We start from the raw sequence: 20,962 nt of genomic DNA, 5'->3' as shown, positions 1-20,962 counted from the left end.
CGAGCTGATGTCTCGAATGTTTCTCCTGGAAGGACAAGTGGGCGAGCTTGAGAAGCGATGTACGACAGCGGAAGAGAAGACGAAAGCTGTGGAGGATCGCGTGGAAAGGATGCAATTATGTCTCTTTTACGAGCAAGCAGAGACTCATAGAGCACAGCAGGAGGTTACTACGTTAAAATATCAGTTAGAAGAGCTGAAAAGAGACAGGATTCGAGCGGTCTGGACGACGTACGACACTTTATGGTCGGTGCTCACCGATGACGCCTTGCCGTTCAGCGCCATCCCTTGGCCAACGGTGAAGACACCGCGAGATCTTGGGAGCATCGCGCCTCATGCTATACGGGAGCTCCTTTTCTCCGACACCAGTCAAAGCGGGAAAGGGTCAAGAAAGCCCTTCTTCGATGGCATCCAGACAAGTTCGGATTGAAGCTACAGCGAGTACCGGATTACGAGAGAGAGGACGTTCAGCACGCTGTCAATCTCATTTCGGTGTATCTGAACGACCTACTCACGGAGGTGTAGGTAAGCAAATCACTACTGGGCCTAAAAAATTTCTTCCACGTCGCGTCTTTCTTGTCGCATGTTCTCGCGGTAGAAAATAAGTAGGACATAGGACAGAACTGCGTCTCCTGTTAGTGTCAGTAAGAAATGGCCCAGTTCAAAGTCAGAGGAACACTGTCAGTACGTAGTTGCGAGCGGACTTATGAGGCCTCAACCGCCACTCGCCAAGCTATAATCTACACATTGATGAGTGCAGGGCCCCGCGTTTTAGTCGAACTGCGAGAGGTGACGTTCAGCGTGCCGCCTGACCAACCTAATAAAGAGAAGCAGACACATCTCGCATTAAACGAGCACTGATACATGCTCAGTTCTAGCGGTGGTGCATGTGTTTACCCTGCGAGGCGAACGCGCCAGTGAGGGGCAACTTCTGAGATAAGCTTCCAAAATATGTGGCTTGGATGTATGTACCTTGAATGCTAAAAACATTTTGACGGCTTGTCTAGGTATACGCGGAGATCTGTGGGCAAAAGACCGTGTCTTGGACGACGATGAGATTGATGGGATAAACGTTGGTGACAACTCACAGTGCCTTCCGTAGGCGGATGGGCGCATCACTTTGATCCCCGCTACCACAAGCGCCTAATGCCGTCTGGTTGCTTTGTCGAGTACCTCCAAGGGAGAATTACCTCTTTCGCTTTCACTACATTTACTCTGAGCAAGCCTCATAAGCGACCTGAGCTGGATCAAGATGACCATAGACATGACTTCCGATTTCTTTGCCGTGGACGAACTGATCCAAGTTATATACCAAGGTGCCCTGAAGTTCATTGTGCTGTCCAAGGTCACACGTACGGCATGGACCATTCACGTAGCCCTCGACAAGACAGAACGGTGGTGGTCTGGACAGTGGTCTCCTAGTGATATAGAGACATTTCTGGTGCGTGATCCGCATCGCGAGCCACTCCGCGCTGACCATACGTTTTCGTACTAGGGCTTCCGAAGACGTAGAGGCGCTCGCCGATAGCCTCGCGGCAATGATTGTGAAAGGCGAGCTTCACATAGGCAACTGGAGCGACAAGCCAGGCGCAAATATCAACGTGAGCTGGGACAGGTCGCATCCTATCTGAAAGTTAACATTTGATATATTACAGCTTACCCTGGGTCCTGCGGCAAAGCGTCCCGTGCACATACCGCTCAAAGACCTGAGCTCTGCTGATGCTGCGAAGTTTGCTACATCAATTTTCTCGCTAGTAAGACTGGATCTCACTAGCACTGTCTGACGTCGTCGCTAAGCGCCTTTCGTAGATTGCCACTAATGCAAAAGACTACGAATGCCGTCTGTGTCCGTCACCATACGACCTCACTGGCTCGACGGCCGATGTTCCAACGTCCACGAAAAATAATTCAGCCATTGCTTCCTCTTCCGCTGTGCCCTCCACTACCTCCCCAGTTGCCGCAGAGAAACGCAAAGCAACACAGTCTCCGGTAGAGACCACGAAATCTCTTCCAAGAGCTTCTCCAGTGTCCAAAGAAACTGAGGAGTTAAAAATCAAGAAGTTGGAGGCTGAGCTCGCCAAAGAAAAGCGCAGGAACAGTGAACATCGTGGCAACTCATCTACTGAGGCTAACCAAATGATCAAGCGTCTTATTCGGGAAGACTCTGCCGGTGCGGATTTTAAGACATGTGCAGCTCTGGCCCCGAAAATGACTTGGTTGCATTTGTAGAAGCAGCTAAGAAACTGCCTCGTCGTGCCAAAGGCGCCTCGCTGGCGAATCCAAGCCAGAAGGTGCGGAAGTACCAGGCAGTTGAGTTCGAGGACAGCGACTGAAGGGCCCGGCCGCACGTTGGGCTCATGCATCGCACAAATGCAGAAATACACGTCATTACGAAGCTCTGTTGTTCCACATCGCTTGGAATTTTGCTAATGTACACTAGTGTAATATCGCAATCGCGAAGATGAAGATATTGCTTTAGCACAAAATAAGAAGAAACTCCCGCCCCCAACCAAAAGAAATTCTTTACGCTTCCTGGCGGAACAGATATTCGTCACCCTCGAGCATCAAGCAGTCAATGCGCTCAACCCCCCCAACTTCCTCTCCACTGATTCGAGCTGTTAAGTCACATACTCTCCAGCGCGCGCGCAAATCGTGGCTCACCTTGCTTCCGCCATAATGGTCTCCTTCTCCCTCGGGTACATGTACATAGGCGTGAACTCCATCCGTGCAGCCATCGTAGGCTAGACCGCGCCCAGGTGTCAGCCAGCTCTCGCCAATTTCGAACCAGAAGTGCGTACATGGAACTCAGTGACGTGTGTTGGGTGTACCTCGCTGCCGACGCACGAGCCCTCGGCGGCGTTCCATCGCCGCTGGAGGCCTACGAGGGTCTTCCTCAGCTCTTCGCGATCGACTGCATGTCCGCCGACGAAGCCCCGTGCCTCGGGCATGAACATCTCGTTGAACCTGATGGTGAAGACGTCCACGGGCCCCGGGCCAAGGCGTGCCTCCTCAGAGCCCTCGTCTGGTAAGGTAATATGAGGGGCAGCGAGAAGCAAAGACAGCGAATGCGCGAGCCACTGGGACTCTGCGTTTGGGTGTGAGTGGGCGTGAGTCATGGGTATGATGTGTGACTGTTGAGAGATAGTGTTCGTAGTCTTCGGGTATACGAGGTGTTTTATACATTGTACTGTATACGCTCTGGATCGGGCGGCCGCTCAGGGGCAGGTCACATTGCACTAGCGAGCCACATCTCGAGCGAACCTACGCCACAAAGTCTATCACCTTCTCTGCTGCGGCTATCCAGATGAGCATTCATGTGATTCGCTAGAGCGATCAGGGTCCGGTCCAGTGCCAGGCTTGGTGGGCGCCGACATCGGCCGAGAGTCCTCGGCCTCTTCCTCCATATTTCTACCAAGGTTGCTTGTTTGAGCAGCATGCATCTAAAGAAAAGTACTAATAGGCTTGATGATTTTGAATATGGAAATGCTGCCCTCTCTTGTCGCTCCGAACCGGACCCGGACTTCTCGAATATTATGTCGAGCATATTATATGTATTATTATATACCGAGCTATCATTACGAATATTATACGATGGGCTTCGAGGCGATGTCATTGACACCAGGATGTAGTAACCAGGCCGTGCGATCCAGGGTATGGCATGCTCCGGCAACATGCAGCCAACCATGACTCACGGCAAGGTCCGTGTCGCTGAATAGGTTCAGAAACAAGTTACAGAGGAACAGAGCGACCCCTCTGGCGTCGTCCACGTAAGAGAACGGTGAGTACATCTCGAGAGTTCTGAGACACCTTCCGAGTTCATCGGCCTTCAAGCTACCAAGAAGCTCCTGGTTACTGTCCAAAGCATCGACGGGGAGCCTGAGCTGATAGAGATCCGGCCAGTGCTTTGCGACGTGGAGCAGAGCTCGAATGGTCAGCTGTGGCAGCTCCGAGACACAACAGCTGAGATTCGTGAGATGGCGAGATAGTGATAAGTGTCGTACAGCTGCTTCGTCGATGAGGACATTGCTGCGAAACACCCGCAGGGCATGCAGACTGGCGATATATTCCGACAGCTGGGGTGAGCTGCTGCCGAAGACGTCCTTCGTGGAGAAACCTGAGAGCACACTGAGAATCTCCACGTTGTCATAACCAGCCTTCATCGATGACAAGAATTCATTGTACTTCTCGACCTCTCTGGGGCCTTGAGTGCTTGCGGAGATCCAGACGGTACGGAGTTGGGAATTGGATAGACGAGGAATATAATCTGAGACGATCCCAAGGGTTGGCCGCCACCGGCATTTCACGGTAAGTAGATTGAGGAAGATCGGAGGATGGGACGGGTCCGTGAGTCGCAAGCGCATCTGTTCCAAGATGACTGGGAATATCGTCTTGGAATATGTTGTGGCCATGCATAAATTAGGCGTTGTAAGTCCAATGGTGAGATCTCTGATGCGATGAGCGTGTTTGAAGAAGGCCTTCAATCTTCCGGTGAAGGCTCCTCGGCAAAGTACTATCAACGCAAGTGTTGTGATGTTTGTGAGCGCGGAGTGAGAAACTTCGAGCGAGATACTCACAAACTCTCTCTCTCTCTCCTTGTCATATTCCAACCATATACACGGACGGGACCGTACTGCAAAGAGGTGTGGAGGACAGCTATGGAGCAATGGGCCGAAACCGTCTATGGAATACCACAGAGCTTCCATAGCAGGACCATAATTGCGAGCACGTCCGCGCAAGAGCGGCCCAATGTCTCACGAGAGCTGCTTTCTTCGTAGAGAGAGAAGATGAGGTATTGGATATCTGGAACTTGCAGGCAGGCATGCATTCTGACCGAGCGACGAGTCAGCGCAGAAAGCACAAGCTCCGACAGTGTACTTACTTGAATGGCGAGAACGACTATGGAGAGGAAATAAAAGATGACGCTTCAAGTATAGAGTCTCGAGTGAAGTGGCTTTATAGGGGCTGCAGCGGTGTTGTTATTTGAGCGGGCCGCGCTAGAATGCGCCAGCCTCTGCCGAGAGCCATGGCAGAGTAGCACACAAGAAGCACTGTGGAACCTTGGGCCAGGAATTGTCGCAATATGCAACAGTCTTTCAGCGGACAACGTCCACAGGCAAAATACAGCGCCTATCATAAGACAATCGGCCGACGACGCCTGCCAAAAGTGGATATCGTGTGCAGGCGCCGCCGCCGTGATCCGTTGGCAACGAGTGAAATGAACCGATCCGACCTTCCGACCTTCCCCTTCACTTCCTCGAGTCACTCGGCACAGGCCGTTGCGAGACCACAATTTGTCAAGCCTTGTACAGCACAGCAGCTTCAAATCGAGAGCCCACTGTAAAGCAAGATGTCAGAGAGTAGCGGAAACTCACCGAGCCAGAAGAAGTTGCGCGTAATGTTGGTAGGGATTGGGTACGTCTCGCGACGTTTCCTCTTTCTCCCCACAACACCTGACGCGACGCAACTCAGGGGCGCAACATGTTCGGGAAAGACCACGCTTGCGAAGCATTTGAGGAACATTCTCCCTCGTGGTGTCATTTTACACCAGGATGTGCGTCGCGCTGGGTTTTACTCTCAGTGATCGACCTGACATCCTTTGCCGATAGGACTTTGCTCCGGTACGTCTCTGCGATCTTGGCATGCTGTCGACGCTCATCATACACAGCCGCAAGAGCTGATCCCCATTCACCCGGAGTACGGCGTTCAGGACTGGGATGCGCCGGAAGGGGCGATAGACTGGCCGAGGATGGTGCAGTCGCTTGGAGAGGTACGTCACCCGACCCCATACGTAGAAAACCCTGACAAGTGTCTCTATAGATCAAGCTCACTGGCGTAATACCACCGGAACACTACTCGCACGACCACCTAAACAAGCAAAAAGATGTGCCCGCTGACGATGCGATCATCAATCGCTGGCAAGAAGTTTTCAACCGGCTCGAGGAAGAACATGAGAAGGCAGGCGAGACACTCATCTGGGTCCTCGTTGACGGCTTCCTGCTGTATTGGAATCAGGTGCGCCGGCATATCCGGCGTGTAAGCAGCATCACTGGACCTAACATGATCGTCGCAATAGGCGGTCATAGACTCGCTCGACGTCCGCGTTTTCCTCAGGGTGCCCCACGACGCCCTCAAGCAGCGTAGGCACGAGCGACACGGGTACCACACTGCAGGTAAGAGCATTTTTCGATTAAATTTCCCTTGGCGGTCCGATTCGTGATTCGCTCTAAACGAGACGAGACGCGCATTCCGCGTCCGCTTGGCCTGTTTCTTTCCCGATGGCTGGACTACTCTAGCTGACGTCTTTCCCCCCCTCTTTAACGCCGCCGCACATCCCGTCCGCGCCCCTCGACGCTCGAACTTGCCATCCTGGAGTCCAATCTGATCCAGAGGGCGCGCTCTGGCAGGACCCACCACTCTACTGGGAACAGATCGTCTGGCCCGCGTACGTCCACGCGCACCAGGACATGCTCGAGCGCGGCGACGTCGAGCACGGGCGGCCGACGGGCAAGGTCGCGGACCTCGTGCTGATCGAAGGGCTCGAGAAGAGCATGGGCGACGTGATCGAGCTTGTCTGCGCGAGGCTTGCGCAGGCGGTGCAGCGTTGATTGGCTGCCTTCTGCTAGTATATTATTAAAGATCTCGATATTTGGGCTTGCGCTGGGAATTTGTAGGGAGTGGAGATCCGGTTGCTGAATGTAGAAAGGGGAATTTGTAGAGTAGAGCTCCTGATCCTTGAAAGACCCGTGGTCCCCGGCGTGCATGTTGCGTTGCCTCGGCGAGAAGAACGAATATGGCATTCCGTTGGTGCTCTTCGAGCCGCTTGCACACCCACGGGTCGGCCAGAACGTGAAAGAAATGCGACGTGTCGTGCTGCACTACTTAGCACTACTCACTGCAAGAGTTGACGTGAAAGATTTATTTGCGAGACATTTCTACATAAGCGCAACGAACGGTCTGAGACGGCTCGAAAAGGAGGAGTGCGGAGATATGCAAGGGAGGGCGCAGTGCGGTCGCGGAGTTATCACATGCTTCCGCCCATCCGGCCGGTAATGGTCACCCCGTGATTGGAGCGCTCGGTATAAGAGCAGCCTGCTCTCGACCACCACTCCGTAACTCTCTGCCACCCGGACACTCCATACATTATCAAAAAAATGGCCCAGGTTATTGTCGTCGGTGGAGGTCTCGCCGGTCTCTCTGCTGCTCACACTCTCCTCGAGCGCGGAGCCAACGTCTTGCTCCTGGACAAGCAGCCGTACGTCGCACCATGCGTCTTGCAGATGTAGCCTGTGCTGACGGTTCGTGTGCGTTAGGTTTATGGGCGGTAACTCAACCAAAGCGACCTCCGGTATCAACGGCGCAGGCACCCAGCCTCAGCAGGAGCTCGGGATCCCGGATAACGCTAAGATCTTCTTCGAGGACACCAAGCGTTCGGTGAGTTTGTTCCCATGTGTCTGCTTTGCTAGCGGTCTGTGGCTAGGTTTGGTGCTGGGTTTGAGGCAGCGGACAGCAGCACTGGCTTGCGTACACGGGGGCGCATTGACGTTGTTGAGGCACTTGGTCACGTAGGAGCAGCGGTGAGACCTCTGCACGATTGTAGGACATGGCCACACTCAAGACACCTCTCGTCTTGAGGAGTGACCGCACTCGATTCGCGTAGAAGTCGTCCCCCTCGTTCGATTGCGCAGCTGCCACCGCACGGAATGGCGATCCCGGCGCACGCCCGTCTGCTACAGCCATCGACCCTTTTCACTCGGGCTTCTGCCGTCGCTTTTTTTGTTTCTTGCAATGCTTCCAATCAACGAATATGCCGCACGCCCCGCCGGCTCATGTCTGTCTCGCTTCGCTGGCATATGTTCGTCATTCTCGTTGGCGCTTGTTGCGGACGGCCGAAAGTTCCGTTGATGGCGACGCCCTTTGTGGCGTTCGGCGATTGGGCATGCTGGCGCTGGGAACACCGAGCCGTATCATGGATCCTCCTCTAGCCAGAGCTTCAATTCATCTTTTTCTCTAACAGCTTTTCTTGGCCAAGTGTAACTGTGATGCTGACTCTTGGTGCTGCATAGGCTCGTGAACTTGCTCGCGACGACTTGATTCGTGTGCTAACTGGACGCTCTGGCGACGCCGTCAACTGGCTTCAGTCAAAGTTCGGCCTCGACCTGTCGAAGGTCGCTCGTCTTGGCGGTCACTCACAGCCGCGGACACATCGTGGCGGCGCCCAGTTCCCTGGGATGGTCATTACCTACGCGCAGATGGAGCGTCTCGAGGACCTCGCGACCGAGATCCCTGACCGCGTCACGATCAAGAAGAAGGCTCGCGTCACGAAGCTTATCAAGGATGAGTCGGGCGTCATCGGAGTAGAGTACACCCACAGCGGCAAGACCGAGACTGCGTACGGGCCCGTCATCCTCGCGACGGGCGGTTACGCTGCCGACTTCACTGAGGACTCGCTTTTGAAGAAGTACCGCCCTGAATACTTTGATCTCCCGACGACGAACGGCGATCACTGCACGGGTGATGGCCAGAAGCTTGCCCTCCAGGCTGGCGCGTCTGCTATCGATCTCGAGAAGGTTCAGGTGCACCCTACCGGTCTCGTCGACCCGAACGACCCGGAAGCAAAAGTCAAGTTCCTGGCGGCGGAGGCTTTGCGTGGTGTCGGCGGTCTGCTTCTCGACAACCAGGGCCAGCGTTTCGTGGACGAGCTGCAGCACCGTGACTATGTCACTGGAAAGATCTGGGAGAACGGCAAGGTGCGCTGCGCTCTAATACCGCCGTTGAATGGTCTCTAACGCCAGGTACAGTATCCGATCCGCTTGGTGCTCAATGGCCAGGCATCGAAGGAGATTGAGTGGCACTGCAAGCACTACGTCGGCCGAGGACTGATGAAGCGTTTCGAGAGTGGCGATGCTCTTGCGAAGGAGATGGGTCTCTCACCTGCGGCGCTTAAGAAGACCTTTGACGACTACAACCAGGCGGTGCGGGCGAAGAAGGATCCTTTCGGAAAGAAGTTCTTCTCGTCGGGCGAGTGGAAGATGGACGATATCTTCAACGTCGCGATCATGACGCCAGTGTTGCACTACACGATGGGTGGTCTCGAGATCGACGCCGAATCGCGCGTGATCGACCAGAGCGGGAAGCCCATCGCGGGTCTGTTCGCATCGGGCGAGGTCGCTGGTGGAGTTCACGGCGCCAACCGTCTTGGAGGGTCTTCACTCCTGGGCTGTGTCGTGTTCGGCCGTGTCTCTGGTGATTCGGCTGCGGCATATCTGCTCCAGCGAGCCGGTCCCTTGGCAGCGTCGGCGGCGGGACGTCTCGGTTCGGTTGCGGGACACCTCGGCGGCGGCGGGTCGAGCACGAAGCCCGCCGCACAGACGAGCAGCGCTCCGGCGAAGAACGCTGGCACCAAGTCGTTCTCGAAGGAGGAGGTTGCGAAGCACAACAAGAAGAGCGACTGCTGGGTGATCGTCGATAACCAGGTGCTGGATGTGACGAACTTCCTGCCTGACCACCCGGGAGGCGAAAAGGCGATTCTGCTGTACGCGGGCCGGGATGCGACGGAGGAGTTCAACATGCTCCACGACCCCAAGGTGTGTATCTTTCTGTGCCTGATACCGGGCACCTGTTTGCTGACGGTTTTGGACAGGTCATCCCGCGATACGCCCCTGATGCTGTCATTGGCAACTTGAAGAAGTAAACTGGACTCGTCTGGAGTGTCGAGAGCACGACCCTTCATTGTCTAGTAGCACATATCTATTGGTGTATCATTTGTACAACGTAGCTTGAGTGACACATGCACTTGCAGAGATTACATAAGCGATGGCATCGCTCGACGGGCGCTCCTAGATCGTCGTAAGCGTGGGAACGCGTCGAAGCTGCTCCCGATCATATTCCCGAGGCTGCGTAGAATCTGGCCAGCGTCTGGCCCGGGGGCCAGTGCCATCCAAGCACGAGCTGGAACTGCCCCGACTCGGGATCCGTTTGCATGGAATTCGAAGAACGGCATGCACCTTGCGCCCGATGCTGCCAAGTCAGAAGGAACGATAATGGCTGGTCTAGTAGTTGCAGCTCCGTGCGCGTTCGACTTAAAAGACCTCGCGGTCTGTCCGACTCGAAAAACCTCAGCCTGATTCTCCCTCGCACCAAACAACAAACACCAATGTCGCTCAGCGCACCATCGCAGTGGCTCGCCAACGAACTCACCCTGCTCCTCTCCGCCCCGAACCACAGCGCCGCGCCGCACGACGTCACCAACGCACAGCAGCTGCCCGACAGCGACGCCTTCAGCGCGGTGTTCAACCGCGTGTTCGTGCGCCACGCGCGCGGGCTCGTCGGCGGCCGCGAGGTCGACCGCGAAGAGCTCAAGCAGGCGCTGCGCGCGCTCCAGAAGTGGTGGAGCCCGACACAGTGCCGGTACGCCGACTGCGAAAGCCTGCACCGCAGGATAGACGGCTTCCACGTAAGGCATTCCTGCGTGCCCCGCGTGTCCCGTATCGCCGCAGTACGCTGACTTGTCCTTTCCCTCTTTTTTTATTTGTTATTTGTTTTTTTTTTTTTTTTGGCTTCGGCAGCCCGAGATGGGCGTGAAGGTGCTGTTCACCCTGCCAGAGTCGGCCGAGGCGCAGGTCCTGACGCTTGAAGCATGGTGCGTCTCCGCCCTGCGTTTCGATTCGGGTGCGGGGCTGACTTTGCGGCCGCAGCGTCGCCAAGCAGCGGGGGAGTACCCCGCGTATCAAGACGCTCATGCTCGACGGCGATCCGTCCTTGCTGCCAACGGAAGCATAGTCTCGGTGCATCGGCCTTTACGACACTGAAGGCTTTCACTTCCCAGCAGGGCTGCCAACGTGCACGCCCCCTCGTCACGAGTACCCATCCCTCACGATCTTCATGACGGGCCGCCTTGTAATTATTTGTACACAGTTCGAGACTTTTCTGGACTCTTTGTTTGTCACGGGATGTACATGCTATCTGTAGACCGCAGCACCGCTATTACACGTCAATAGCACATGCACAAGACATAACTCTCAGCTAAAACTTACACAGCAGTGACATGCGTCTCTATCGCCGGCTTCTCTGTGGGAGCCCAAGGTTAAACATGCCACAGAATGCTGCAAGCCGACAAATTGCCGCGCAGGGTGGCGACTTGACACCGCATGCGCCCAGAAATAGCTTGTCGCGAACAGCAGAGCAGGGCGGGGACAGCCGCCAGACACCGGGAGGCGAGACGGGTCGCTGTGGGGCTCGCCTCCAGAGCACCGGGTTTCACCTGAAGCATAGGGTTAGTCAGCGACTCCAGAGCATGCTTCCCGCCGTGACGACCCAGCCGTCCTTTATGGTCTCGTCGACATCCAGAGCGTTGCCATAACGTCAGTTGGACACGGTGGAGCACGAGGTACATCCATCACCCCAAGGATCCACGACGATCCCCGCCTCGTCTCGATGCAGCCCATTATCGTCACCTGTCTCTTCGGGCGTTTGGTGTGCACCCTGGCTCTCGCGGGGCGCGAGCTTGGAGGCTCCTGCTGCTGGAATGCCTCAATCTTGTTCTCGCCGCTGAGGCGCCCCGCGGCGCACAGCGGCGCTCCCGCGGCACTTTAGAGCTCTGTCCACGTCCCTGAGCTAGCTTATCGAGCAGGGACGGCACTAGAAGCGGGTGACATACCGTCAAGGTGTGAGAATACAGCCCCACGGGACTCGCGATGCGGGCCGCGCCAGCATCTCTGCCTTCGCTCGGACTGTCACGGTCGCACATCTTCGGGTATGCTCGTCTGCGAGAGACATCTCTTGCGCAGACTTTACAGCTGGTACGCGTAGCCTAGAGAGAGAAAGAACATATGGCGTCGCTCGGCATCACAAGTATCGTGCGCCTCTCGAGCGGTGTGCGCCGTCTCCTAGAGACCCTTACGTCATGATCGCTAAAAAAAAAAACGAAAACAAAACAAAAAAAAACCTTGCAATTATCGAACGCGGGCAGGCCACGCCATGCCCGTGCTCGGCCTCGGGGTCTACCAGAACTACGACACGGAGCTGTGTGTGCTCGACGCGTTCAGGGCGGGTTACAGGTGCTCCCCGAGCTTTTTTTGCCCGCCGCGGGGTCTGGCCTTCATTCTGACGTACGTCTTCGCCGGGACGCTGCAGGCTCGTCGACCACGGCCCAGGCGTACCGCAACGAGGCGGACGTTGGCTTCGCGGTGGCGGAGTCCGGGCTGGCGCGCGAGGACGTCTTCATCAGTGAGCACTGTGCTCCCTGAGCTCTCGCGATGCCGGCTGACACCGCTCCCGAGCCACGAAGATCATCTCTAGCCACCATGGTCATGAGAAAACACTCGAGGGCGGTGCGGACATCGTTGGCGAAGATTGGAGGCGGTGGACGTCGACTTTCACGGTATGAAGGAGCCGCGAGGCTGATGCGCGCTGCACACAGGCTACGTCGACCTGTTCCTCATTCACAACCCCCACTCTGGGAAGGGGCTCCGCCTCGAGAATTACAGCGCCCTCCTCGAGCGCAGAGACGCGGGAGATATTCGCAGTGTTGGCGTTTCCAATTAGTTGAGCTCATTACACTCGGTGGTAAGGATCAATGGTTGAACAAGAACCAAATTTCATTCGGTTCTTGGCTGAGAAAATATTCACTTTCTATCAGTTCTTTACCGCGGTTTAGACGCGATTTGGCCGGTTTTGCACCGGACTTTGCCTAATTTGTTTCGGCGCGACAAGAGTGGTCATCGCTTGGCCTGTTTTGGCCTGGCTTTATGAACGAAAGAAAAACTCCGCTTGCCATCCTGTGTTGTTTATTCATAACTTGCGCTCAAAACTCATGCTGAACGCACGACTGTAAAGCGGGATAAAACACCTGGAAGAGATCTGCGAAGCCGGCTTGGAGGCGCCAGCCGTGAACCAGATCGAGGTGAGGCAACGCCCGCTTACACGCCCCGTGCCGAACCAGCTCAAAAGAGGCGGCGGCGCGCGCAGCTGCACCCGCTCTGCCCACAGCGGCCCATCGTCGCGTACTGCAAGCAGCACAACATCGTCGTTCAGGCATACACGCCGCTCATCCGCGGCAGGCGGGACGAGCCGGTCCTCAGGCAGATCGCAGACAAGCACGGCATGGACATTGCACAGGTCCTCGTCCGGTGGTCGCTGCAGAAAGGGTGCGGCTCCCCTCCGCGCGCATGCGCACCCAAGTGCGCCAGGCTGACCACTCAAGGAAACCCAGGTTCGCACCGCTCCCAAAGTCGGCGACGCCCGCGCGCATACGCTCGAACGCGCAGGTCTTCGAGTTCGCGCTGGACGACGAGGATATGCGGGGTCTTGGACGCGCTCGACAGGGGCGCGCAGGGCGCCGTCACCTGGAACGCGGTCGATGCCGACTAGATATATATGCGATTGATTGCATCCGATGGGGGATTAACGATGTACAATAGTGGCAGAGGCCCTAAGTCAAAGCGTATACGACTTGGGAGCGGAGGACATGATACCAAGAGACAGTGGCATGCTAGTCTTCGTCCATGGAGTCGCCGCGCTTGGCTCTGCGCTCTGCGAGCGCCTTCTTGGCGTTCTCCTTTGCCTCGTCGAGCTTGCCTGCCTTTGCGAGGGCTGTAAGCAGTGCGTGGATGAAGCCGATGTGGTTATGTCTACGAAGGCTGTTCTCGAACTGGGAGTTGGCGCGTGCGGGCATGATTAGCGAGATAGGACATGCAGAAAGACGAATGATAGCTCACAGCCCATTGTTGACGCTTGTGATTCTCCCGCTCTAGTCTAGCAGCAATCTGACCAGCCAGAACGGCGTTACTTGCAGCCTGCGCTTCGGACAGCTGCTTCTGGAGGATCGGTATTGGGTCGTCGTGGACGGCGAGAAGGTTGAATTGCAGCTGTCCAGGTGGGTATGTCGCTATTCTTTGCTGAATGATTTCTCTGGTAAACAGGGATAAGCGTCGACATCGTTACGCAGGAGATAAGATCTAAGGACATACCGCGCTTTGGCAGTCCAGCCCTCTCCAGACTCATCGTAAGAGCCATGTCGTATTGGGTGCTCGTTGAGACCGTCGAGCTCGTAGATGCTTCCCATGTGCGGCATGTAGACGACAAAGTGGTAGGCCTCTTCTGCGGTCTTTTTCATGCTCGGATCGTCGAGCGAGATGGCGGACGGGGGCGAGAGCGCGTTGTGGGCCTCGCGGAGCCAGTCCGAGCTGGTGATGACCATGCCGGTCGTCTGGGGGTCCATTCCGGCGGAAAACTCCATCATCTCCTTGAGCTGCGGGCCCATCTCGAGCGCGGGCATGTTTCCGATCGCGTTCAGGACGGCGAGGGTCGCGCACGCGTTGTTCACGACCTGGTGCGCGAAGAAGCCGGGGAAGTCGCGGTCGTACTCGCCGGTCATGCTGTCGGGGTGCGTCTGGACCCATTGGAAGAGGAAAATGAACGCGCGGACGGGCTGGTGCTCTGCGAGCGACTCGGCGTCGAGCGAGTAGAGGTCGTCGACGACGAGTGGGACGCCTAGGCGTTTCAGCAGTTCGCTGGGAGCGAATGTTTCGGTGAATCTCGCGGAGAATTGCTGCAGGGCAACGTGTCGCACCTGAAGACACCTGGGTCAGACTCTGTGAGCTGCCACCCCGCTGAAAAGTCCTCGGCCATCGCTGCGCTCGTCGATGTCGCCGATGTCGTCGTCGTCGTCGTCGCGCCTCGCGCTCTGAGGAAATTTTGGCGCCTGGAATGACGCGTCGGGGGCCACGTGGCTTTGTTGTGGCAAAGGCCTTGGATCCAAACAACGTGCGCCACGGTCTCTGGGCAGGACGGCGATGTCGCAGCCCGACGGACCGCAGCCGGCGCAGGATGCGCGAGCGGCAAACCGCACAAGATTCGAGCTCGAGCTCGAGTTCGTCCAGAGCCTCGCAAACCCATTCTATCTGCACTCGCTCGCCCAGCAGGGCATCCTCAAGCAGCCGGCATTCATCAACTTTCTCAGCCATCTCCAATACTGGAAGGAAAAGGACTACGCACGTTTCATCCTGTGAGTTCAGATCGTTCATTTGAGTCTGTGAAGTTGACTTTTCCAGCTATCCACATGCCCTTCATCATCTGGAGCTCTTACAGCATGCGCAGTTCCGCGAAGACATCGCCAAAGATGAATGGCGCGAGTACCTAAACCAGAAGCAGTTCGATCACTGGCGGACATGGTACGATCGTGAGCGAGCTCTACAGCGTCCTAGGTTCAATAACTAGCTACAAATAGGCGCAATGGTCCGCTTGGAGCCCCCGCGCCGCAACCTGCCCCGGATGCTGCCAGCAACGATCTGCTCTCGCAGCCCCCGACGCAGTCGTAACAACTGAGACATTGGCCTCCTCCCTTCCGCGGCATGCTTGCAACGCTCACGAACACTCACGGGTACTATTTTCATCACGGACAGGACAAATTGCCGTGCGAAGCGTTCACAGATGCTCTCGAAGGTTTCCGGGATGCATGAACCCTAGATAGAGTCGTGTATGTTTCTCCGTTACCAGATAGAACGACGGAACGGAACCTGTGCAGCAGCCCGGAGTTCCTCGTGTTATCCGCCAGATGCGCGCCCGGCACGACCCTGTGTTAAATTGCCTTGCGCCACTCGGTAGCTTGGTGTTCGCCCGACAACGTCCGCCCGACAGAGGACAGCCCGTACGTCGGGCGGGACGTGAATGCGACGTCGGCGGGTATGGCTGATCACCACGAGGCCTCGGATGAGACTAGGTTGCCAGAAAAAATCACGTAAGAAATAAAAATGATTTCTAGAGGGACCAGGGTAGCCACTTTCTGTTGGATTGTGGGCCCCTGTGTGGGAGGCCTCCTCAGGACTCGGAAGCGGCCCAAATGAAACGGAAGATCTCAGATGTGGCGGCATTCCCCTACCCGAGGCCCAAATCGGTTCCCCGTTCCCACGGTCTGCCCGCCAACTCTTGGCTCATGCCGCCGCCGCCGTTTCGATGGCCCTCGACACCCCCGCCCACGCCCACGCCGCCCTCTCTGCAGACGAGCTAGACATCCCGCAGCCTCCGCCTGACGACTACCATGCTGACACCGACCAGGACGGCCACGTACACCTGGCCACGTTGGAAGAGAAGAAGCGACGTTGGTGGAGGAACGCTTTCATTAACACGGCTTTCATAGCTTCATGGTGCGTGGGTTTTCGTTCTTGATACATCTATCTCATAGTCCGAATATGGCTTGTCGCTGCTCTCGCCGCTGCACCCTCCAGGTATCTCTTCGCGACCGTACTCTCCGTCTACAACAAATGGATGTTCTCGCACGACCACTTCGGCTTCCCATTTCCACTCTTCGTCACCATGATGCACATGTATGTCCAGTTCGTGTTGGCTGCTGCATTGCGGACATTCTGGCCTCGCAAGTTTCTCTCAGAGCATACGCCATCTCGTCGTGACTACGCGTAAGTCTTCTTCCCGTCTCGCGTCCGTCGCCCCTGCCAGCAAGCTACACACCCTCCATCGTTCGCTCATGTCTCGACTTTTGATCGACTGACATCTTCGCATCAGTACAAAGATCGTCCCGACTGGCCTCGCTACCGGACTCGATATCGGACTGTCGAACCTCTCGCTCAAGACGATCACCCTGTCGTTCTATAGTAAGTCACGGAACGTATACGCAGTCCTGAGACTAAGCGGGTGCAATTAGCTATGGTCAAGTCATCGTCTCTAATATTTGTCCTACTGTTCGCGTTCTTGTTCCGCCTGGAAACTTTCTCTCTACGACTCATCGGCGTCATAGCTTTGATCTTCGCTGGTGTGCTCTTAATGGTCGCGACGGAAACTCACTTCATCCTCGGCGGTTTCCTTCTGGTCCTTAGTGGCAGTGCCCTAGGTGGTCTCCGCTGGGCTCTCACACAAGTTCTGCTCAAAAACAAGAAGCTCGGTGTGGACAACCCGGTGTCAACCATCTTCTGGCTCGCTCCCATCATGGGCGTTTCACTCAGTGTCCTCAGCCTGATCTTGGATCGTTGGTTAGACCTTGTTGGCAGCCGTTTCTTTGACTCTCTCGGCTCGACGCTACGAACATGCTTTTTCCTCACCTTTCCCGGTGTGCTCGCGTTCTGCATGATCCTCAGCGAAGTCTCGTAAGCAGCCGAACCTTCTTGTTACGTACCGTGATGTCAAATACTCACGCACGGCAGGATCATTCAACGGGCAGGCGTGCTGCCCATGTCCATAGCAGGCATCGCAAAAGAGGTATCCACGATCACGATATCTGCCTGGTTCTTCGGTGACGAGCTTACGCCGTTGAATATCACCGGTGTCGCCGTGACCATTTGCGGCAAGTGCCAATCCCCCAGGCATGATCGTCGCCGCGCACACCTGACCTACCCCACTGCCAGGCATCGCACTCTTCACCTATCACAAGTATAGAAAATCGATAGACTCGCCTGTGCCGCTGGACGCCCACGGCAATCCTGTCAACAACGACAGCATCGGCGCAGAGGACGCGCACCACCTGCATGTGATTGCCGACGAGGAGAGGCAACCTCTGGCGGCAAGCATGGAACACGACGAGCAGGTCAGCCGCACACCCTCCGCACACTGGCTGTTCACCATGTCGTAAGCTGACCTGCCGCTCAGGACCCGAACGGCGCTGCCGTCTTATTCGATCTCGCCTCCGACTCTGAGTCGGAGGGCGATTCTTCTGGCGCCGCGAACGGCCGCTTGCAGCGCCGCACGTCGCAGGACGGAGGCATGCACATCAAACCTGGGCAGCTGGGCTGACGGGGCGAGTACACCGTGGGACAGAGACGCGGACTCTCGGGTGGCTTTTGCTCTTTCTATGTTACCTTATCTAGATGCTACCTTCGCGCAGCCCACTAGAACACATATCGGCGATGTTGACTCCGTTGCGCAAAAAACGCCCATCGATATCGCGGCGTACGGGTACGCGCGATGGCACCCTGAGCTGGCTCCCGATCAGCGCGTGCACGTCGCCGTTCCGCGACGCACCGCCTAGTGCTCCCGCACGTACATGAAGACCCGTGTGCGACGGCCGTTACTGTGCAGAAAACTTCCTGTTTCGTCGATGTGTGTGGCCGCAGATTGCCATCGATTAGCGTGTTTAAGCAATGTTGGCCCCGCGTGTGCGCGCCATGTTTTTCCACGGACATGAAAACGTATATTTGTTTTTCTGTGAACGGAGCACGGCGACACAGACGGAGCGATCGAAGAAGAAACGTAGCTGATAGCAATATTCAGACGCATCTGCCGGCGGCGCGGGGGAACTACCTTCGCGGGCCGTTCGCCTGCGGCCATACTATTTCTCGCGTGCTGCTCCTCCTCTCTCGCCTGCGCACTTTCTCTCTCTCTTTCTCTCTCTCTCTCTCTCTCTCTCTCGCTCGCTCTTGACTGCGCTTCGCCAGCAGCAACCGCCGGGGCCCAACTATGCGCTTGGCGACATCGTAGACGAGGCCTCGGTACCCCCATCTCTCGACGCGCGCCGACCGTTTCGCCTCACCCGCCCCGGTACGGACAGCGCCGCTGATTCGCGAGCTCAGGACAAAACACACACACGAGTCAAGCGCTTCGGCCGCGCTGTTCGTAGCGAGCAGTGCTCGCAGGCGATGACGGCACCCTGCTCGCCCGCCGTTTCGGCTGCCCCAGGGGGGGAGGGGACTTTCCTCGGCTTGGCGGACGGCTGGGCCGGGCGAGTGTCGGACGAGAAGAAGGCGTGGAGACGTACGGGCCGCGCACGTACAGTGCGTGAGGGCCCTCTCTTCCTGTGGCTGGCCTCGCCCGTCCCGATATCGTGAGCGTTTTCTCTTGTTCGGGGTGTTGGGCAGAGGGTAACTTTTCGCGCTGTGCGCGTGCCGCAACGCGGCCGTTTCGTTTCGTTTCCGACCCGAACTCAGACGAATAGCATATACACGGTTACGATAGACGGCCGGTGCGCGGCTGCTACAAGGTAGGGTATAGAGTACAAGGCAAAAAAAAATATTAGGGACTGGCGGGACATATTGCAGGGCACACATGGAATGACTGGCACTGTGGCAAAAGAGCGCAGGCGAGAATTGGTGGGACAGCTACATGGTTTGTGGATTGCATCAGAAAAGAGAGACTGGCGGCAAAGCGCGGGCGGTCAGGGACGCTCTGTGTTATTGGTAGGAGGACGGGCAGCGTACCGTGACGGACGGCGTTATCCAGGATGGCGACGCAGGACCAGGTCGCCTGGAGGATGGTGCGCTCGTACTCGTCGGTGGCCATCTGCGCGATCGCCTGGTCGGAGAAACCCATCTTCGCAGCGAGCTCGGTGGCCGTCTGCGCGTGGGGGCAGTGCTTCGCGTGAGCGCCGGAGGAAGATTGGGGAACAAACGAGATAGACGCACCTGGCCGTAAGCACAGAACTCGGTCGATCGGTTGCGATTTGACTCCGCCCATGCGAGTAAGATCAACGCATGGAGGGTATCGAGGGTGGGAGCCTCCAGTTCCGAGGCGAGCAGCCCCTGCGGGATCGTCTGTGAGCATGGATCTGGGTGCGGCACATTTACGACACCAGACAGCGGTAGGCTCCCACCTTTGCACGGTCGCAGTACAGATCGGAGACATGCATGATCCCGCGTTTGGTCACCTCTGGCATGTCCGCGTAGTGCACGGCGTGGGCGGCAATGCAGTTGGCGAGCAGCGCGGTGAGACCACGAGTGAAGAACTGCCGGATGGTCTCGTCATATGCGAGGAAAGGAAAATCTGTATTCCTGTTGTCGAAGAAGACCTGGATGAAGGTCATCATGATCTCCGAGTGTGGGCGCGTAAGGTCGTTGGGATCGAACAAGGGGCCCAATGGTGGGGGCGTGGACACATCGGATTCTGGACTACTGCGGAAGCAAGGCTCGAGCGGCATGGAAGAGACGCGGTAGGGGTGGTAGGGGATGGCTCGTCTAAGCGGAGAACGTGTCACGCCTGCCTGAACCGCCGTCGAGTCGACATACTGTCCCTGCGAGATCGTCGTGTCCGGTGCGCGAGGAGAACCCTTGCGTGGCTTGTCAGCGGCATTCTTGGCAGCAAGTGCCTGAGCGGCTGCGATGCGGCTGCGCTCCGCGTAGTAGCGTTCGCGGTCTCGGAAACGACACGACACGCTGGCTGTAGCACAGGCCTCGCATACAGACTCGGGCGAACTTTGAATGCATTTAATCTTCTTGAGCCGGCTTCCGACGGCGGAACGTTTAGTCGCTGGCATGGGCGGCAAATGCATTGGACTTACCAATTGTCGCAGGATGTGACCAGGCGGGGCCGTTTCTTCTGGGTGCGGTTCACATGGGGAGCTTCAAGGACAAACCGAATGTCTTCAGGCATTGCGAGAGGAACTGCTAGTGGATGCTGTGTGAAGGCCAGAGGAGTGTCAACTACATATATATATATAATGGAATGCAGCACGACGGCGCGTTGGTGATGAACACGAGGAAACTGGAATAAAATGATGTGAGCAGGGAGATTGGATCCCCGAGGACGGACCGTTTGGGGGACGGTCTCCCGAGCACCTAGACCAGCACCCACCGAATATTTTTCTTGCTCCTATCAAGGCACTTGCGAGCAGAGTCTGGTTCTGATCTACAGACTTGCAGTCGTCTCCCACAGGTTTCTGGCAAACGTGCTTGGTAACCTAATTCGTGTTCAACTTGCGACATAGCGTCTGTGACACATCGGCCCAAAATGGCAACTCGCTCTCATCACTGATTGCAATTCGCCCGGACTCCCAGCTGCACACCCATGCCTGCCCTTGTTGCCCTGCTGCCCAGCTCTCTCATTCATCCAATGCCAATCACTTGCAGGGTCCTACACCCTAACGCGACATGGAAACACTCCTAGGGCTTTTTCGCAGCCAGGGCAGCCCTCGTACAGCCCCATCGCGGGTCCAGCTGCAGACTATATCCCTCCTTGCGACCTCGCTACCGTTCCAGACACAACCCCTAAAACACCACAGCCTCTCGCAGACCAAGTGACGTCGGGAGTG

The 20,962-nt window shown here is 56.6% G+C and overlaps 11 protein-coding genes across 11 annotated transcripts; 7 read left to right on the top strand and 4 right to left on the bottom strand.

The window, feature by feature from the left end:
• The first annotated feature begins 1,157 nt into the window (after window positions 1-1,157).
• PHACADRAFT_145856 (uncharacterized protein) lies at window positions 1,158-2,447 on the top strand. Its single transcript, XM_007396811.1, has 5 exons — window positions 1,158-1,442; window positions 1,504-1,598; window positions 1,653-1,751; window positions 1,807-2,095; window positions 2,230-2,447. Exons 1-5 carry the CDS (start codon window positions 1,250-1,252, stop codon window positions 2,328-2,330), a joined length of 777 nt encoding a protein of 258 aa, XP_007396873.1. The 5' UTR covers window positions 1,158-1,249; the 3' UTR covers window positions 2,331-2,447.
• Window positions 2,448-2,520: 73 nt separating this feature from the next.
• Window positions 2,521-3,113, bottom strand: PHACADRAFT_96827 (uncharacterized protein; the record flags this gene model as incomplete). The annotated part of the gene is made up of 3 exons (XM_007396810.1): window positions 2,521-2,602; window positions 2,659-2,738; window positions 2,796-3,113. 3 exons carry the CDS (start codon window positions 3,111-3,113, stop codon window positions 2,521-2,523), a joined length of 480 nt encoding a protein of 159 aa, XP_007396872.1.
• Window positions 3,114-3,679: 566 nt separating this feature from the next.
• PHACADRAFT_209988 (uncharacterized protein) lies at window positions 3,680-4,613 on the bottom strand (the record flags this gene model as incomplete). The annotated part of the gene is made up of 2 exons (XM_007396809.1): window positions 4,572-4,613; window positions 3,680-4,507 (listed from the first exon to the last, which is right to left on the bottom strand). A coding segment is annotated over exon 2 (726 nt), but the record flags the coding sequence as incomplete, so codon positions are not given.
• Window positions 4,614-5,240: 627 nt separating this feature from the next.
• PHACADRAFT_185131 (uncharacterized protein) lies at window positions 5,241-6,870 on the top strand. Its single transcript, XM_007396808.1, has 7 exons — window positions 5,241-5,409; window positions 5,467-5,548; window positions 5,604-5,615; window positions 5,663-5,764; window positions 5,815-6,009; window positions 6,071-6,167; window positions 6,370-6,870. Exons 1-7 carry the CDS (start codon window positions 5,345-5,347, stop codon window positions 6,600-6,602), a joined length of 786 nt encoding a protein of 261 aa, XP_007396870.1. The 5' UTR covers window positions 5,241-5,344; the 3' UTR covers window positions 6,603-6,870.
• A 219-nt stretch (window positions 6,871-7,089) lies between these two features.
• Window positions 7,090-9,810, top strand: PHACADRAFT_257822 (uncharacterized protein). Its single transcript, XM_007396807.1, has 5 exons — window positions 7,090-7,249; window positions 7,308-7,428; window positions 8,061-8,744; window positions 8,796-9,581; window positions 9,638-9,810. The coding sequence occupies exons 1-5, from the start codon at window positions 7,149-7,151 to the stop codon at window positions 9,686-9,688; spliced, it is 1,743 nt and encodes a 580-aa protein (XP_007396869.1). The 5' UTR covers window positions 7,090-7,148; the 3' UTR covers window positions 9,689-9,810.
• A 316-nt stretch (window positions 9,811-10,126) lies between these two features.
• On the top strand, window positions 10,127-11,018 carry PHACADRAFT_257816 (uncharacterized protein). The gene is made up of 2 exons (XM_007396806.1): window positions 10,127-10,492; window positions 10,563-11,018. The coding sequence occupies exons 1-2, from the start codon at window positions 10,151-10,153 to the stop codon at window positions 10,803-10,805; spliced, it is 585 nt and encodes a 194-aa protein (XP_007396868.1). The 5' UTR covers window positions 10,127-10,150; the 3' UTR covers window positions 10,806-11,018.
• A 955-nt stretch (window positions 11,019-11,973) lies between these two features.
• PHACADRAFT_162541 (uncharacterized protein) lies at window positions 11,974-13,365 on the top strand (the record flags this gene model as incomplete). Its single annotated transcript, XM_007396805.1, has 5 exons — window positions 11,974-12,046; window positions 12,130-12,222; window positions 12,416-12,539; window positions 12,832-12,898; window positions 12,964-13,365. 5 exons carry the CDS (start codon window positions 11,974-11,976, stop codon window positions 13,363-13,365), a joined length of 759 nt encoding a protein of 252 aa, XP_007396867.1.
• On the bottom strand, window positions 13,362-14,732 carry PHACADRAFT_257811 (uncharacterized protein). Its single transcript, XM_007396804.1, has 4 exons — window positions 14,567-14,732; window positions 13,965-14,507; window positions 13,713-13,905; window positions 13,362-13,645 (listed from the first exon to the last, which is right to left on the bottom strand). Exons 1-4 carry the CDS (start codon window positions 14,623-14,625, stop codon window positions 13,487-13,489), a joined length of 954 nt encoding a protein of 317 aa, XP_007396866.1. The 5' UTR covers window positions 14,626-14,732; the 3' UTR covers window positions 13,362-13,486.
• A 24-nt stretch (window positions 14,733-14,756) lies between these two features.
• PHACADRAFT_257810 (uncharacterized protein) lies at window positions 14,757-15,021 on the top strand. Its single transcript, XM_007396803.1, has one exon. It carries the CDS (start codon window positions 14,790-14,792, stop codon window positions 15,003-15,005), a length of 216 nt encoding a protein of 71 aa, XP_007396865.1. The 5' UTR covers window positions 14,757-14,789; the 3' UTR covers window positions 15,006-15,021.
• Window positions 15,022-15,948: 927 nt separating this feature from the next.
• Window positions 15,949-17,575, top strand: PHACADRAFT_97800 (uncharacterized protein; the record flags this gene model as incomplete). The annotated part of the gene is made up of 6 exons (XM_007396802.1): window positions 15,949-16,139; window positions 16,221-16,409; window positions 16,516-16,604; window positions 16,655-17,093; window positions 17,151-17,317; window positions 17,352-17,575. 6 exons carry the CDS (start codon window positions 15,949-15,951, stop codon window positions 17,573-17,575), a joined length of 1,299 nt encoding a protein of 432 aa, XP_007396864.1.
• A 777-nt stretch (window positions 17,576-18,352) lies between these two features.
• Window positions 18,353-20,547, bottom strand: PHACADRAFT_257807 (uncharacterized protein). Its single transcript, XM_007396801.1, has 7 exons — window positions 20,506-20,547; window positions 20,213-20,415; window positions 19,529-20,156; window positions 19,341-19,457; window positions 19,137-19,272; window positions 18,867-19,072; window positions 18,353-18,763 (listed from the first exon to the last, which is right to left on the bottom strand). Exons 2-6 carry the CDS (start codon window positions 20,302-20,304, stop codon window positions 19,059-19,061), a joined length of 987 nt encoding a protein of 328 aa, XP_007396863.1. The 5' UTR covers window positions 20,305-20,415; window positions 20,506-20,547; the 3' UTR covers window positions 18,353-18,763; window positions 18,867-19,058.
• Between the last annotated feature and the right edge of the window lie 415 nt (window positions 20,548-20,962).

Source organism: Phanerochaete carnosa, assembly GCF_000300595.1.
Source record: "Phanerochaete carnosa HHB-10118-sp unplaced genomic scaffold PHACAscaffold_6, whole genome shotgun sequence".
Classification (NCBI taxonomy): domain Eukaryota; kingdom Fungi; phylum Basidiomycota; class Agaricomycetes; order Polyporales; family Phanerochaetaceae; genus Phanerochaete; species Phanerochaete carnosa.
Note: the sequence above shows the minus strand (reverse complement) of the source record. Positions and strands in the feature narration are given on the sequence as shown.